General features: G+C 35.9%; 2 protein-coding genes across 2 annotated transcripts; one reads left to right on the top strand and one right to left on the bottom strand.

Annotated features, from left to right (window-relative positions):
- Positions 1-2,789: 2,789 nt before the first annotated feature.
- On the bottom strand, positions 2,790-10,728 carry LOC135691994 (splicing factor 3A subunit 3). Its single transcript, XM_065210012.2, has 4 exons — positions 10,277-10,728; positions 6,881-7,523; positions 5,149-5,329; positions 2,790-4,021 (listed from the first exon to the last, which is right to left on the bottom strand). Exons 1-4 carry the CDS (start codon positions 10,609-10,611, stop codon positions 3,672-3,674), a joined length of 1,509 nt encoding a protein of 502 aa, XP_065066084.2. The 5' UTR covers positions 10,612-10,728; the 3' UTR covers positions 2,790-3,671.
- A 29-nt stretch (positions 10,729-10,757) lies between these two features.
- LOC135692002 (uncharacterized) lies at positions 10,758-14,633 on the top strand. Its single transcript, XM_065210021.2, has 3 exons — positions 10,758-11,091; positions 12,883-13,271; positions 13,983-14,633. Exons 1-3 carry the CDS (start codon positions 10,876-10,878, stop codon positions 14,215-14,217), a joined length of 840 nt encoding a protein of 279 aa, XP_065066093.2. The 5' UTR covers positions 10,758-10,875; the 3' UTR covers positions 14,218-14,633.
- Positions 14,634-16,417: the final 1,784 nt, after the last annotated feature.

Genomic DNA, 16,417 nt, shown 5'->3' with positions numbered 1-16,417 from the left:
TTTTCGGCTGTCAGCATCGATCTGCAGAATACATCGTTGCACGATAATTTGTACAAAACCCCCGACATTCCACTACGAGGAGGGTTTGTTGGACGTATATCGGCTTACAATGCTCTTAGAGATATGTGAAAAAGCCTATAAGAATGTTCTTACTTCTAAATTTTATATAATTTTATATAGCCTTCATGTTCCTAACATTCCACAACATTAAGAAATAACCGTTTCCTTTAGTTTAATCATTCAGCAGGGTATCTGTTGAAAACCTTGAAGGCCATATAACTTAAAAAACAGAAATGTGTGTACATACGCAGCCTTTGACAACACTCAATTTTGAACCATACTTGTCTTATATATTTAATTGTCAAGAACACTGTTCGTTGCCTATAATTAGGATGAGCTCTTATGATCTTGAAATCGAGAAGAGTAAATTGTAGAGTTGTGTATATATAATATTTGATTAGTTGCCGCTTAATGCCATTGAATTGCAACTAGGCTGTGATTATTTACGACAAAGCTTTTTATATAAAATAAACATGATATTTTCAAATGTAAACTTTTTCAATAAAAACAACAAGTTTGTATGGATAATAACCCAATAAATTGTTTCTGAAAAAAGAACAGCTCTTGCAACAACAATCCCTAAGACTTTTAGCTCCTTACTTTTTCAACTTTATGCTTTACAAATATGTTATTGATAGTTTGAAAAAAGGAAACAAATTGCTATCGTTTTTTTTATGAATTTAAGTAATATTGTTTGCCCATTGTTGGTTATGTTATAATTTTATTGAAGCCTTTTGTAATTAGAGCCTTATATAACACATGCTTAGTTGTATTGGGTTAACTTTTGTTGACGTTTTAAGCTAAGGGCCATCTAGGCCTAGAAACTTTGTTTGAGGAATAATATTTTTTTTCAAATGAATTAAAAAGACGAATAGCATTTCAGAAGAAATCAAACATCAATTATTGCTTTCTTTTGCCATTTATATTTGATCATATTCAATTCGGACAATGATTGCTTTTGTCATTCTCTGATAGTGTGTTTTTTTTAAAAGGTAGTTTTGCCTTAAACTTGAGACAGGTTTGTTTTTTTTTTAAAATATTGCTTAGCTTCCTTTCGTTTTGTCAACTCCTAACCCCGCCCAAGAATTGCTGCTTATTGGTAGAGGGGGATAGGTTTTCGACTCTACCTTTATTGAGAGCCCCCGCCGGTTATCGATGACACAAGAGTAGCCATTGCAGTAAGATTTTTAATAAATTGCCAGATAGATTATGTAATAAAATATAAAGCCAATGTTTTACACCGAAGGGTAAAAAAGTTGGTATTCGAAACAGTTTGTTGGTAAAACTGTACTGTGTTTCTTCAAATCAAATTTGGCCCAAATTATGCGTTTTTTGTGCTCACCAAGAAAGGCTACTACATTTTTCTCATTCCATCAATGCATGTACATTTTAAACTTGCCTTTTCATGGTTAAGAACAGGTGGTGTGACGACGGCAAAAGCAAATAACCAAACAACGTTTGAAGGCAGGTTGAGCACTACCACTTGAAATTGAATATTTTGCTTCAATATTCACCAAAGTCCCATTGCAAAAGCAATTAATGCTACTATATAACATGATATTGCTGACTTGAAAGCTTTCAAGATTGTATTTTCCACGGCTAAGGCTATATGGGCCAATTAGTTTTGGCAAGAAGCACAAAAATGACTGCCATGATGGCCTAAACTTTTAAAGGTCACGTGGGTTTTGGCGCCTAATCGCAAGAGGTTTAAATATTCCATCGAACGAAGGTGGGCTGTTTTAATTTGTTATCTGCAGTGGCAGTGAGGAAACCATTTTGATTGAAGTAGTAGTACCCATTGTTTGAGCGTTTGAACAATAGAACGCATATGGCTTTGAAAAAAGCAAACATTCAGTAAACTAAAGCTTTTCGTCTGACACTCTTCAGAGTTTAAAACGTCAGAACATAGACTCTACGCTAGGAAATATATATACCCAGTTGTGGATCGTAATAGGCCAATCAGAAACACGAGCACATGAATGTTGAGGTTGACCAATCAGTGCCGCTTGCCTATTGAGAATGTTACCAATGGAGTTCTAAGGTGAAAACGAACTCCTTTTGTCTACACAGTAGCGGTTTTTTCGTGCTTATGTAGATAGATTCCAAAACTGCTAGGTGGAACGATGATCGGGCTTTGCCAATAATCCGAAAAATGTCGCCATTATAGTTTTTTGCACAATCTGGGTTTTCCAGTAAATGCTGCCCGATAGCAGAATCGCAGGTTTTTGTTGTAATTTTAGATTTGCAAGACCGAGGTGGCTGTTCTCTTTGGGGACGACTTTTGTTTCTAATACTAGGCGGAACATGTTGTTTTATTCTATCCTCCAATCTTTAGGTAGTGCGTCCTACGTAGCCAGAATCGCACTGGCACGTGAATTCATAAACAACAGAACTTTTTTGTGTGGCAGGAACGCAGTCCTTTTGAATGGACGGAAGGGCCTTTTTTATACTATAAACAACACGTGGGTTGACCGCGAAGAAACAATTTGTTATGGCCTGTTTTATTTGGCTTTCAAAACGTAGGGAGCTGTTACCGATCCAGGGTAGTTTTAGATAGACCGGGCACTTTTGAGGACCAAATTTCACGTCAGCCGAGAAATTTCCTATTCTCTTCTTAATGTAAACTGAAATAACATCCATAATAATAGTTCGATTAATCAAAAATCGATCACTTCGTAACTTCGCCTCTGAAAAGGACAAACAAAACCTTAGAAAACGCGAACTATCTTAGTATTCTTATTTTCTCTTGGTATAATAGATATATTCGTAACTGTTACAAATTTTTAATGCTTGCATTCCATTAAACTTTGTTTTTATAATAAAACAAATATGAGCAGTTTGAGCTTTTATATTTCACATGCCTGAGTCAGTATAACTCAGCAACTTATTCTGTTGAAATGCAATCGAATCTGGAATGAAAATACAATTTCAGTGGTCAAAACGTGGAATAGAATAAAATTTCGTCATTGTCAAATTTTCCTCGTTTTTCGCTAAGCATTTAATTCTCTTACTTCTATATATGATTTGCTCAAACTGCAAATCGGTAAGTCGATGCAGTAAAATTCCATGAAACTTTGTTAGAGTTGCATAGGAACCCTTTAAAAATAAATTGTACTTTACCTTTTAATCTAGTACATCGCCCAAAAATAAAGGCCCAAAAATATCAAAAATCACAAACAAGTGATATGCCCAACAAATGATGGTGTTGAAGACCGGAGCACTATCTTCTGCTCTGCAATACTTACGATGTAAACTGACGTAGTCTTTTCGAAAATGTAAATGCGATATTGTCGCATCATGGTTTGGTAAATCTTTCATACAAAGAGTTGTTCAATGTTCTCCTTTATGGTCAGAAATAATTACCATTTGACTTAAATGCAAGAATTTTTACGGCAACACTGGAGTATATCCAGGCCTCCAAACAAAAAAACTATCACCTCTTCTTTTTAAGAAAGAAAAGAAGAAAAAGGTCGGAGGCTGTTCAAATTTTGTTTCATAAAACCGTAAGTAAAGTTAGTTTACTCGACTCAGCTACTTTTCAAGTCAGTTATCCCTAATTAAAACTGCATGTACTTAATGCCACAAATGTCGCCTATATGCTTGATAAAACGCTACAAGAGTCCCTGTCTTTGAAGGTCGTCGTAAACCTTTTTGCTGACCACATTACCAGAAGAATCTTCAAATTCCTCCTCTTGATCAGGCTGCCAACGTTCGCGTGCTTTTGAGTCTTTGAGCTTGTCCCAAAGGGCCAGTGCATCCTCGATTAAAGTGACGTTGGCGAAATGAGCAGTGTTCGGTATCCCGAGGCAACGCATCCCATGTGCATGTCGCCATTCTGCGAAATGTCGCTGAAAGGCCTTGGGACCACGGTATTTAAAATTGCCACAGATTTCACAGTTGTAGTAGATATTTAAGCCATGCAGTTTATAGAGCCAGTATGGTATTGGCTTACCATCCCAACCTAAAAAGGCAGAATCCAATTAAGTTGCTTAGGTACTTATGAAACTTCACCTAGTATCGTATCTCTACTCAAAGGACGATACATTCATAACCAAACTGATACTGAACGTAAACGACTTTTACCACTGAAAATGTTCGGTCTATCAAAGTGTCATACTCTCGACGGACCTTTCATCGAAAATTGTCATCCTTTCCTAGAACCAGTTACGTCAGGAAAACTCCATCGTATCTATATATACACTTTCATTTCAAAATTTTTGAACTAAACTAAAAACAGCTGCCCCGCTGTAACTTTTATGAATAAGGCCGAAACAAATTCTATTAAAAAGCTTGAGGCTAAAACAGTTGAAAAGTAACGATTCCTGAATCAAAGCAACTATACTTAAAAGTCTTGTGTCTTAGATGCATTTTAACGTGGTAACCTGGTTTTAGATTTTGTGTCAAAAAGAAATCTTGAAATTATTACAGATAGTGTGTTGCGCTATTCATTAGCAACTGTTTAAATTAGAGAAGCGTGTCAAATTAGTACAACTGATCAATAGCAAGTAAGAGACCTCTTTTGTTACGAAATGAAAACTCACTGAGATAGAAATATCGATTCTTGTTTCGGTAAACCAAGTAATGGCGCGCCGTTCTGACTTTAACGGTGTCGTTTACCTTCGAGCGAATATCAAATGGAGCACTGATTATTGCCTCATTCAGTATTGATTTTAAAAAGCGAAGGTCTCTGAATTTCCTAAAAAGTTTCTTTCCATGAACGGATTAAAACCCTAAGCTACCGTTGGAAGGGGGAATGAAAACCCCACACACCCGGTCAGGACGTCCCTAACCCTAAGGAGGAAGGTAGCCCTCCAGCTTTTCTAAGACAACTTTTAATGTGGATTTAAATGAGGGGGTGGTAGGGGGGGGGGGTGGTAGAGGCTTAGCATTCTACTTTCAATGGAATGAATAGAAAGTGACAACCATGGTAAAATGGAACCTTTCTGTTATACACCATAAGATCGCAATTACCTACCTTAAGGACTTTCCAATACATCCTTTAACTCCCAAACCTCTATTTCTGCATGAACTGTATAAATGTTTCCATAAATAAGGAAACACCTCCCCTTAATTAATATCTAAACTTACCCAGAGGAAGGTTTTTAGGATTGTAAAGAACTTGCTCTTCTTCATCATCAGACTCGTCATTTCCTGCACCCTCTGCGTCTTCATCTTCTTCTAGCTCATCAGATGTACGAGCCTGCTTTCTTTCCACGTTTTCACGTGTTGCCTGTCGCTCCTCACCCAATATCTCAACAAGTTTATAAGTCTAAAGAAAAACAAAATATGAAAACGTAGCAATTTGCTTCCACCAGAGCAACAGACACAATTACTACTGAAAAATTTCCGAGTATTAAGTCAACTTACAAGGTCGAATTCAACCATCACCCGCTGGAACAATGCAGGTTTGGTACTAGAAAATGACATAGGAGGCAAAGAAGTATGTTTTTGTGTGACTTGTGCTGACTGTTTTGAGGGAGGGGGGGAGGTGGGGTAGGAAATAAAAATAATCAGAAAAATACAAAAGATATTTGTTGTTTCAAGCAATTATGGCAGGCATCTTACCATTGAAAAACTTGTCTCAAGTTATCATTTTTCCTTTTAAATCAATGCAAAGACTACTTCATTTTGACAAAAAGTGTTTATTTCAACTAAGCCTTATAATTTCATAAAACATGTTCTATTGTGAGTCCACAGTTTTTTTCTTCATAACTGTGATCTCCTTAAAGCTAATATGACAAAGAATTGAGTACTTTGCCTACTTTCATGCAACACATCACCTTGGCAGGAGGCTTACTCGTGGTAAGATAATTCCTCCTCCTAATTGTATTTTTTATCAATCAATATCTTGCCAAAAATTCTATCAATGTACATCTTCTCAGAGTACTTTAAATTGAAATCTAAAATATTGTTTTGTCTAGTGTTCCAGATTTAATTCAATAAACATTCTTAATAACTAGCGAACATTTCAAAGGCAAAAGCAATATCTGAATAGATGCTACCTTAGAAAGAAAAATATGAGCAAGACCATTTGAAATATTTCATCCCAGTGTCTATAGTTCATTACTTAAACAATTACCTTGCTTAGGAGACAATACCAAATGGCAGTGCAGCATGGACATAAAATTATATATAAATTATGCAATTTTCAAATTAAAATGATTTTTTGCTACAAAAGCATTCATCAGAAAGATTAGAAAAATTCCAGAAAGTAGATTATATTCTTTTTCTTGCAATTGGTAAATCTAAATACATCCTGTTTTATTCACAAAGCAACATAATGTTTATTTTAAAATAAGTAAGGTTTTCTAATAAGTAAGTAAATATTCTAAATAAGTAAGGTAAGTATTCTAAATATTAAGGTTTAAGGTCAGCTTTATGTTTATTTGAAACAAAAGTTTTCAAATACGACAAGTAGCAAAACAGAAAATTAAATAAGCCTTTAGATATCAAGCTTTTAACATTTATATTAAAATGCACATTGGAAGAAAATTGAAATTCCTCTTTAAAAAGTTTGACATGGTTACTGTATATCTAAAAGCCATAGAAAACAACCCAAGTATTCAAAGCTGGAGGAATGAAAATGAAGTTGTTGACATGGAGCAACTGAAGCTATTAAAATACATAAAGAAAACAGAAGACTTGCTTCCCTCAAGTTCTAAATTCATATTAAATTCATGTTTCAACTTTCTACATGCCATTCAGTTTTAAATTTCATAAAATAAACTGCAAATCAGTCCTGTTCTAAATATCAATACTAAAATAGAAAATAATATCTGGGCATAATGCTCTAACAACACAAAGCGAGTAAATGAGTTACCTGTGATTCAAGCATGGCAATCTCCTTTTGTTTTTGCACATAATCAGTAGCCTTGCCTTTTCTTTTTGACTTAGCAAACAATGATGGGTCCAATGATTCCAATGACTTTCCTTTAGTCAAAAATAGTCTTTGGGCTCTTTCTTCCAAAGTTCCTCCGCATTTTAAGCCCAATGCCTGTAATGCTGATTTCAGACGATCCAAGCCAAGTGACATAAGTTCTTCTGCAGATGAAAAAGCTGACAAATCCAAATGGGCACCTGTGTGTGTGAGGACACTGCTACTTTCTTTAGGCCAGCCAGGGAATGTCCCCTTTTCCCAGCTTTCCTCAAATTCATTAACAGCATCCTTCATTTCTTTCTCAATGTTCAGCAATGGTTTGGCTCTTGATATGTAGTCATATAAATAATCAAGTAGGGTTTCCAGGTATTTACGGTAATCTTGTGACTTTTTCTCTTTTGGAATATCAAACAAGCGGTCAAAGATTGCAAGAAATGTAAGGTAATCAATGGATTCTATTCCTTTCAGGTTAAGGTAGAGAGTATAAACTTCATGCAGATCAAGGTATTTGCCACAACCTTCTTCGTCTGTGAAATCTGGAAGTAGATCTTGGTCTTCTGCAGATTTCTCTCTCATGTCTTTCAATCTACCAAGAGAAAATCACCAGAAAAACTTTTTACAAACAATGTTTCGCTATAAATCATGATCATCATAACAATGAAAATAACCATAACAATGAAAATGACCATAATGACTGCCGACTACTGTTTGAGATAATTTCTGTGCAATGGAAACATTATAATCAGAGTACTGATTGCTTAGTGACAATATGATGGCTAAACAGGTTTAGATTTTCTACCTGATTTATTTAGGTTTAAAAAAGATGAAAGGCATTTCTGTAAAATCCAATCGGGAGTAATTAAAGAAAATTTCCATGCATAGAAAATACATTTTCAATGGATTTGCATCTCCTTGTTTTATGCATTTCTTTTATTGTTATTTGATTTCAAAGTATTATCGGCAAACTTTCAAATTTTTGATTAAACTAAAGCACCTATGGCCTCCAAGAAGACTTTTACAGAATTGTGGACAAACTCTGTAGTAAAACTTGTGCAATAAAAACATGCTTTAAACAAATGTTTAGCAACTTATTTCAAAATTTTGTTGGGAAACAGTTATTACTTAAAAAATTGTTTGAACTGTTTTCAAAGCAGCATCAGTTTTGACAGTTTTTCTACAAAACAACAAGATTTTTGAATCTCTCAATCATAATAATGATTAGCTGAAAATTTCCAGACCTGGGGAAGCTTTGAGTCATTTGATCAACCAAGTACTTGTCTTAGTTTTCCTAACTCTATGATTAAAAATAATGACCAAATCTTGTTTCCTTTTTAGGTCTTGTTTCAATTTTCAGCAGAATATATTATATATCTATTTTCTTAAAAGTATAAGCAGCTTACTATTTGCAGAGTTACGCAAATATTTGCATCTTGAATAGACAAGTACATTCTTAAAAAAAGATAATGCTTGCTTGTAATTATCCAGTATGAATTCCATGGCAGCTGCACTCCGGAGGATTTTTCTTTAAATTATTAGGTTTACTCTTGCATGCCCATGTGACAAGCATGGTTGGGTTTGCTTTTGGGTGTGGCTTAAAATTACTTCTTTTTTAAAGATTGCAAAATGACTTTCTAAATTTGCTTGCTAAAGATTGAAAAAAGTTTGTCATTTGAAATTGAGTTTCCAAGGCCTAGGGCTAAATTGATATGGCCAAGCAAGCAATGGAAGCAGAAAATATTTGTGACCACACCTTTAAGTCTAGCTTAAAATATATTCCAGAATAATCCTTGTTTTTGTTTTCTTTCAATCTTTTAAACCAATTTACCTTTTTGAGGCCCCCTAGACCTCGGGGTGTACCGGATCAGGATTTTCAGAATCCGGCCGGAACCGGATTTACCGGATTTCTTCGTGGAATATCAGGCCGGATTTTATCAGATAATCTGGCCATTTATGGATTTTTCACTAATTAAAGGTTTGAGCCACTTTGTGAAAAAATGTATAGCGAGATAATCAAAGAGACCCATTTGAGTTGCCAGATTGAATTTTTGACAAACAAGCGCTAGACTGGTGAGCAGAGAACAATGGAGGCTAGACTGGTGAGCAATTTTAGCCAAAATGCTCATAAAAAGGTCAAATCAAAAACTTTCTCAAGAATCGATCGACAATCGGCACTGGTTATTTTTCTATGCTTGTGCATGTTAGATAATTTCTTAACTAAGATAAGAATCTTACTTTTTTCCAAAACCCTTTTCTAAAATCAAGATAATATTTAGGTTAGGTGATGAAATTTGAAATTTGGTTAACACTTTGTAGTTAACTACTAATTATTCCATGAATTTAGTAATTACTCATTAATTTTAGATGTTCTGCAGAAAAGGCCAACAAGGTCAAATTTAAGTAGTAAGCAAACGACAATTTTTCCAGGCAATCTTAATCTAAAAACCAAAAATGAAAAATTTGGCCTAAAAAACCAATCTCGCAACCCTGGACCAAATTTGTGAAATATATCATCCAGTCTTCCTGTTTCGTGATGACAAGCACTTTCATTTCAACTCTCTTTTTAAGGTGCTTGTTTTATTGTTGATCTTGTTAAGTTCTGGAAAATCTGGCAACTCACCGGATTTCGGAAAAAATCTGGCCGGAGCCGGATTTTAAAAAAATCAGCGATCCAGTGCCAGATCATCCGGCCTACTGGATATTCAACTTTCAATCATTGAATTTCCCTGTGAGGGAAAATTTATACCAACTGGATAGAGACCAAATGGAAAATTATGAACAAACTCAAGAATCACTAAAAAATTTGGTAAATGCTCAAATGTGTCACAAGTGCACTCTTGCTCTCCTGGGTATTAGCTTGTGCATTTCCTGAGATCTCAAAAACTCACGAAATGCAAATCGGATCATTATGCATCATAGATTGAGCTCTACTGTCTAGAATTGATGAGCAGGACCTGTAAACTATAACCTTTTTAAAAGCAAATTTAATCAACATCATTTGATACACTCAAAATGGATAAATAACAAAAATTATATAATTGATACTTTCAGTGTTGAATGCCATTATCAAGGAATTTTGCTTGGCAAATTTGAAAAGCACCTCAAGGTGATAGATGTGCACATGGTCAAGATTTTGTGGAAGACGAGTTTTCCAGTTTGATACAAACAGTTACTAGTCTTTTCCTATAACTTTTATTGCTTATATGTGTCCATTCCAATAATATAATATTGGCTGCGAGATACTAAACAGATTTTATAGGATGTGGTATTATGAAGCAAGTTGCACAAGACCACATAACAGAGGATTGATATTACGCTGTTTTTATAGACTAAATTTCTTACTTTAGAAACTCCATCTGCATAGGCTCAGCAACCTCATTCGGGTATTTACGATGGTATTCCTTGATCAATCTCAATCGTCCATAAAATTCTGCAAATTCATTTGGACCTGCAATTGAGTTGATCTCCTCTTTTCTCAATCCATCTTTATCTTCATAAATATTTCCCAGTTTCTCTGATATATCACAATATCTATCTAGCAAAACACGACTTCTATGATCTGAGTTTATTTGCTCTTTTAATGTTTGCTTCTTCAATAATGATTCTTGGGTCATTGCATCAAGAATCCGTTCCCTTTCCTCGTGGTAGCGACGCTGTTGCTCAATAACAGTTTCCATTGCCGCTAAAATTTTAAACCTTTCTTGTTAAACTAAGAGCAAGTGACAAGGAATCCATCCACAATAGCTTCAGCAACGTTTTCGATCCGCAATGCGATATGAGCCATGTAGGAATGGCCTCGATACCATTAACCGTTACGAGTTCATTTGCAAATTGCGGTAACCTCACGGTGATTAGGCTATGTGGCTTGGTATGGAAACAAAAGATGCTTTTGAAGGAGTAAATGATAGGGTATGATAGAGTAAATTAGTATAAGACAAACGATGGTTTCTGCAGTATCAGCTATTTTCGGAAGTACATTCTTTTTTCTGCACCTTTTTGCATGTGTGTTTGGCCAAATTCCTCAAGGTTCTAAAAAGTATTTTGCTTCCAGTTTCGACATTCCTTTTATTCGCTGTAGTGTCTGTCAAAGAGCTCTAAAACACATCAAACATGAGGTGTCTCTATCGCGAGATGAAGCATCTGCAAAGGGCAAAAAGGTAAGAACGAATATTTTTTGCCTTAAGCTCGTCTGCTGACGAGTTCTACTTGTTGGTGAATCTTAAACAGTTGAATTAAATGTTTTTGTTTTGACCGAACAGAATTAGTCAAATGACGTCAAAGCTTGCTGTAATCTCTTCAAGTCGATTTTCTACAGGATTAAGATTAGACATACACATCAGGCTGCAAAATTTAAAATATATTATTTGAATAATTGATTAGAAAAGCTGATTTCGAAATTTTTTTAAACAGGATATTTGACAGATCCTCTATTCACCATACATTGTTTCATGCAGAAAAAGTTAGTTTTAGATCCCTGTTGAGCAATATTCAAAGATGGATGTCCTGGTCCCTCCTCTTGATGCAACCAGGCCTCGTGACTCCTTTGTCTTAATGAAAGAGAACTGGTGACTTCCCTCACTCTATGCCAGGGTGCATTCCATGTACTTAGGCTCAAAGATCCCGTACACTCAGGTTTCCAGTGGGCCTTCAGTGTACACTTGACATGAAATGCACCCAAGACTCTATGTGGAAGTTTGGTCTTGGCAGACCCCAGACACATGGATCACCTCTCCACAACCCTACCCACCGAGTGTGTAGTGACTAAGCTTAGGCCTATTTATGCTAATTTTTCCTTCTCATTCATTCCACAACATTCTCACATCGCAGCACAGGCATCCTCTACGTCACTCCCATATCTGCAAACTTCCTTTGACAAATTATATAGCATATGCAAGCCAAAGTTTCCACAAGACAGTACCAGGGAATTTTGGTCTGCAAATACAAGTTCCAGCATGCAGCATTACTCTTGACATGTGTATTCATCTGTCAGACTTTGCTGACTGTTGCATAGAGAAAGCATCTAGATAATTGCAACCCATATTTATTTATGAAAAATTGTGCTAAAGGTTTTAAAGCTTAGGCATTTTGGTTTGACTTGATCAACACTCCCAATTGCATTTAGCACTCATGCAAACTGAACCACGTCAGCGTTTGCTTGCTCACACAAACCGGTAAATGGTGAGGAATAAATGTCTCATCAATTAACACATTTCTAGTCACCTTTGGTGACCCAAGCGAGTGACATAGACAATACAAAGTCAGTATATCGAAACACAAGAAAATACGAGTAAGCTGAATTAACCACATCTCAATGGAAAAATGCAATTGAAAGTCAATTCCACTGCAAATGTTTATGAATACCATAGGCATTTGGGGTTTTGAACAGCATTTCGCGATCATCTGGCAATAACGTCTTATGACCTTCATGATGAACATAAAATTTTTAAAGGGAGCATGTTTATATTGAGTATTTAATCTTTCTTGTAATGCAAAACAACAATAGAGCTCATTTTCATTTGATATGACCTACAGAAAAGTACCTTATAACAGGATCATACAGCTTTCATAAACATTATGGATGCTTTCAGCATTGTTCATTATTACTTTTATATTTAGAGCGGTCACTCGCACAAGAGAATCACACGAGTGCTGGGCCACTCACATGAGCTTTTTCTTATGAAAAGGCCTGAAAGATGCACAAAATTTATGATAAGTCAATCCAATTCTCCACAAAATTGTGAACATGTATCTTTGGTAGAAATGCACACAAGTTGAGTCTAAAGTTGCATCTAGCATTTCATTTTATTGAAAGGATATCAGGCTTTTATCTCATTTTTAGGTTTATTTCTGAGGATATACCCGTGTGATACATTTGTCATGTATCATATAAACTAGTTGGTCATCAAATGAACTTGAAGCAGAACTAATTTAGCATCTATTAAATCTAGGTAGATGAAGATGAAATTCTCAGTATTGTGGAAGCGTCATGCAATCCTGATAAAAAGCAAGGAGAATGGATATCTAGATATGATATAGAAGAGCAACCAAGTGGTTTAAAGTTAGTTGAGAACAAGTCACCTAGCCGATGCAAACAGGAATGCAAGACAATTTCCAAAGCCTGCGAGGAAAGCATTGGAGACATTGATACCGATTTAGGAGAGTTTTTATGGCAAGACCAGTTGTCACTTTCACAGTTGATAAACAAAGTTTGCTATGAAATGACTGGCATCTGTACACAGAAACTGCCCAAGTTTAAGCCTGGGAAAAGAGAAGATGAAATTTTTGTACCCATGACTGAAGACGAAAAGAGGGCATATGATATGATGAAGCAAATGAAGTGAGTAGTGGTATTGTAATAATTGATAGTATGTTACCAGCAATTGCTAGACCCAAAATTATATGGGGTGCATTCTAAATTATATGATTGTAAACATATTATTGTCAGTATACAGGTGAAAAAGCCAAAACCCTTGTGTTGATGGAGTAGCATAGGTTGCTGTTCCCTAAAGGTAAGAGACGAATTGGTATTAAGAGCGTTTAGAATTAACAAAACGTTTTGAGGTGTTTTTTATTAAGTAATATACCAACTTCTACTTTGTAAGCATCAAGATCATTAAAAGAAAATGGTCTGCTTTTGCATGTCCTGTGCTAGCTATTGTGCTCTAGGGGTTGCAGTTAGTATAGTTGGTAAGGTATTTCTTTCCGATAATTCACCCCTACATGGCAAAAACTCCTATAGAATACCATATAAAGTAAAAACGTTTCAGTAGATTCCAGATGAAATAGAATGCCAAGGTGACATTTTAAAACCAAGATCATTGCTCAGTTTGAAGGGGGAGGCAAGGTACAACAATAATTTTAATGAATTCATTTCATCAGCATCCCAGGTTGCTTTATTATTATAACTTGGCAAGTTATTACAAGTCATTTCTTTATATTGTAATAAACAGTTTATAAACAATAATATTTGACTCCAACATTTAGCATTTTGAAACAAACTGGCTCATTTCTCCTTCGTTTATAACAACCCTTCTTCTTTCATTTCCAGATCAATGCCTGGAATGCCTGGCATGGATATGTATTCAAAAGAAGATATTGCAAAAATGCAAGAGCAAATGAAAAGCCCTCCGAATGAAGAGGATGCACAGAATGCTAATAAAGATGAAGCAACACATCAACAAACAAACTTGGGATTTTTCGACACAATGAAAGTTACCTTTTCTTATCTATATAAACGCATCAAAAATATATTTTCATTTGGAAATAGGAAAACAGAATTGTGAGACTTGCATCAGTCATAGTGCCCTGATGTATGTTGTAAAACAGTGGGGAAGAGGGCAATTGACCTGATTGCAGGCTATGCACAAAATATTGTATATTGACTAGGTCCTTATCGTTTGCAAACAAGCGGAGATGATGGCACCCTGCCCCTGAGCACTTCTGTTGTCAGACACCCTGTCAGTGAGTGTAATTTAGCTTGCTGTTATCTTTTACAAAAGTTTGTTTGCATCATTCTTACCCATGGGGTGCTGAAACAGTACCTTTCTACTCTCCTTGATTCTTATTTCACTAACAGATAAATCCTTTAAATATTTAGGAAATTTATTGGTAATATACAAAAGATGCTTATTGGATATTTTGAAAGTGTATAAGATTTAAATATTCTAAATAATGGAACAATTAGTTATTTGATAAAGAACATTTGTATGATTTCAATCCTTTTCTTAAGAAATAGCCCACGCGAGTGGCCCATCGCTCGCATGATTTATCTTACTCGAGCGATCGCTCTGATAGTGAAAAAAATTTTCCTTTCATATAAGGCCCAGTTCATACGCCGCATTTCTGCCGCAGCGAATTAAATACAATCAAAGGCGGCAGTAGTGCGGCAATAGTTCTCCGAAATTAGGATTTTGTTTCAGACGCCGAATTAAAATCGTCGCATTTAATGTGGTCCCAGGCCACGCGATTGATGTCCTGCGCAGCGCTTCTGTACGTTATTCTTCCTGACAACAAAAATGGCCAAAAATGGCGCCAAGAAACAAATTCATAGAAATTCTTTTTGCCCTCACAAACAACATGAGTGCCAAAAGTCGAAGAAAGCGTACTAGTCGAACGAAGTTGAACATTTTTTTCTGACTATTTTGCGTCGACGGCAGTTACTATCAATGATGTGGTTCCAAATAATATTGTTGATGACAAACAATCAGAATCTCTGTAGGCCATCACTTCGAACATGCAGGAGACAACAGAGGATCCATTAAAAAAAATTTCAGAGTAACAAAGGCGACTTTCGCATTTATTCTTGGCGAAATTAAAAATGGTTTGGAGAAAGAAACTTCTGCAGAGAATCCTGTTTCCCCAGCAGCACGTCTGGCTGTTTGTCTTTACAGACTTGCAAGAGGAGACTATCTGCATACCATTGCTGAACTTACGGGTTTAGGTACATCCACTGTTTGCATGATTGTAAACGAAGTTTCTTGCATCATTGTAGAGCGCCTTTGGGGAAATTTTGTTGCTAAAAATTTCCCCCATAACATTGAGGAGCTAATAAAAGCATGATTTTCTGTAACTGTTTGGCCTTTTGGGTAACTTTGATCTGATAGGCTGTCGCTATCCTCTAATTCTTGATTTCCACGTAAAAACGATGGGAGTTTAGTTCGGAACGCAGCCATTTCAACCGACAAGGAACTAATGGAATTTTGGCGCCACAAGTATACACGCATGCGTGTTGTAATTTAATCACCCTTCAATCATTCAAAATCAAGATTAATCACAAATTTCTTCTAATTCGCTTCGGCAGGAATGCGGCGTCTGAAACCAACCCGAATTTCTGCCGAAGTTAATATTTAAATGCGGCAGAGCTGCCGCATTTGTGCCGCATTAAATTAGTAAATTCTTGTTTGGTTTCAGACGCCGTATTTCTGCCGCATTTAATTGACACTTAAACTTTTTCAGCCTTGTCAATTTAATTCGCTGCGGCAGAAATGCGGCGTATGAACTGGGCAACTTTGAACTGGGCAACTGGGCAAATTGAACTACATTAGCCCAGAAATTGTTTCAAGTGCTAATGTAGTTCAAATACTAAGTACCTAAAGTATTGACAAACATTTGTTGTTGAAATGATTTTCAAATGCATTTTTTCATTGAGGTGTTGTCAAGTCAACTTACTTATATTTCCTGTGTTTTGATGCTTGGTTCACAAAAGATGACTAGAATTGTGTTAATTGATGAGACGTTTATTCCTCGCAATTTGCCGTATTGTGCGAGCGATCAAACGCTCGCGTGGTTTGGTTTGCGCGAGTGCTGACGCGATCGGGAGTGATCGCTCGCATCGAACGAAAAGGCTTTTTGTGTGTTAGCCATGCCATTTTTGTAGCCTTTTAAGATGTCATGCAGTGGGGGGGGAAGGCAAGTAACTGCACCAAATCAATAGCATTGTGTTAGAAAATATTCAGAAATGATTTTTTCTTTTAAAAATACTAG

Source organism: Rhopilema esculentum, chromosome 10, assembly GCF_057945365.1.
Source record: "Rhopilema esculentum isolate cy_ngs chromosome 10, ASM5794536v1, whole genome shotgun sequence".
Taxonomy (NCBI): domain Eukaryota; kingdom Metazoa; phylum Cnidaria; class Scyphozoa; order Rhizostomeae; family Rhizostomatidae; genus Rhopilema; species Rhopilema esculentum.
The sequence above is the reverse complement of the archived record's forward strand: the minus strand, read 5'-3'. Positions and strand labels throughout refer to the sequence as shown.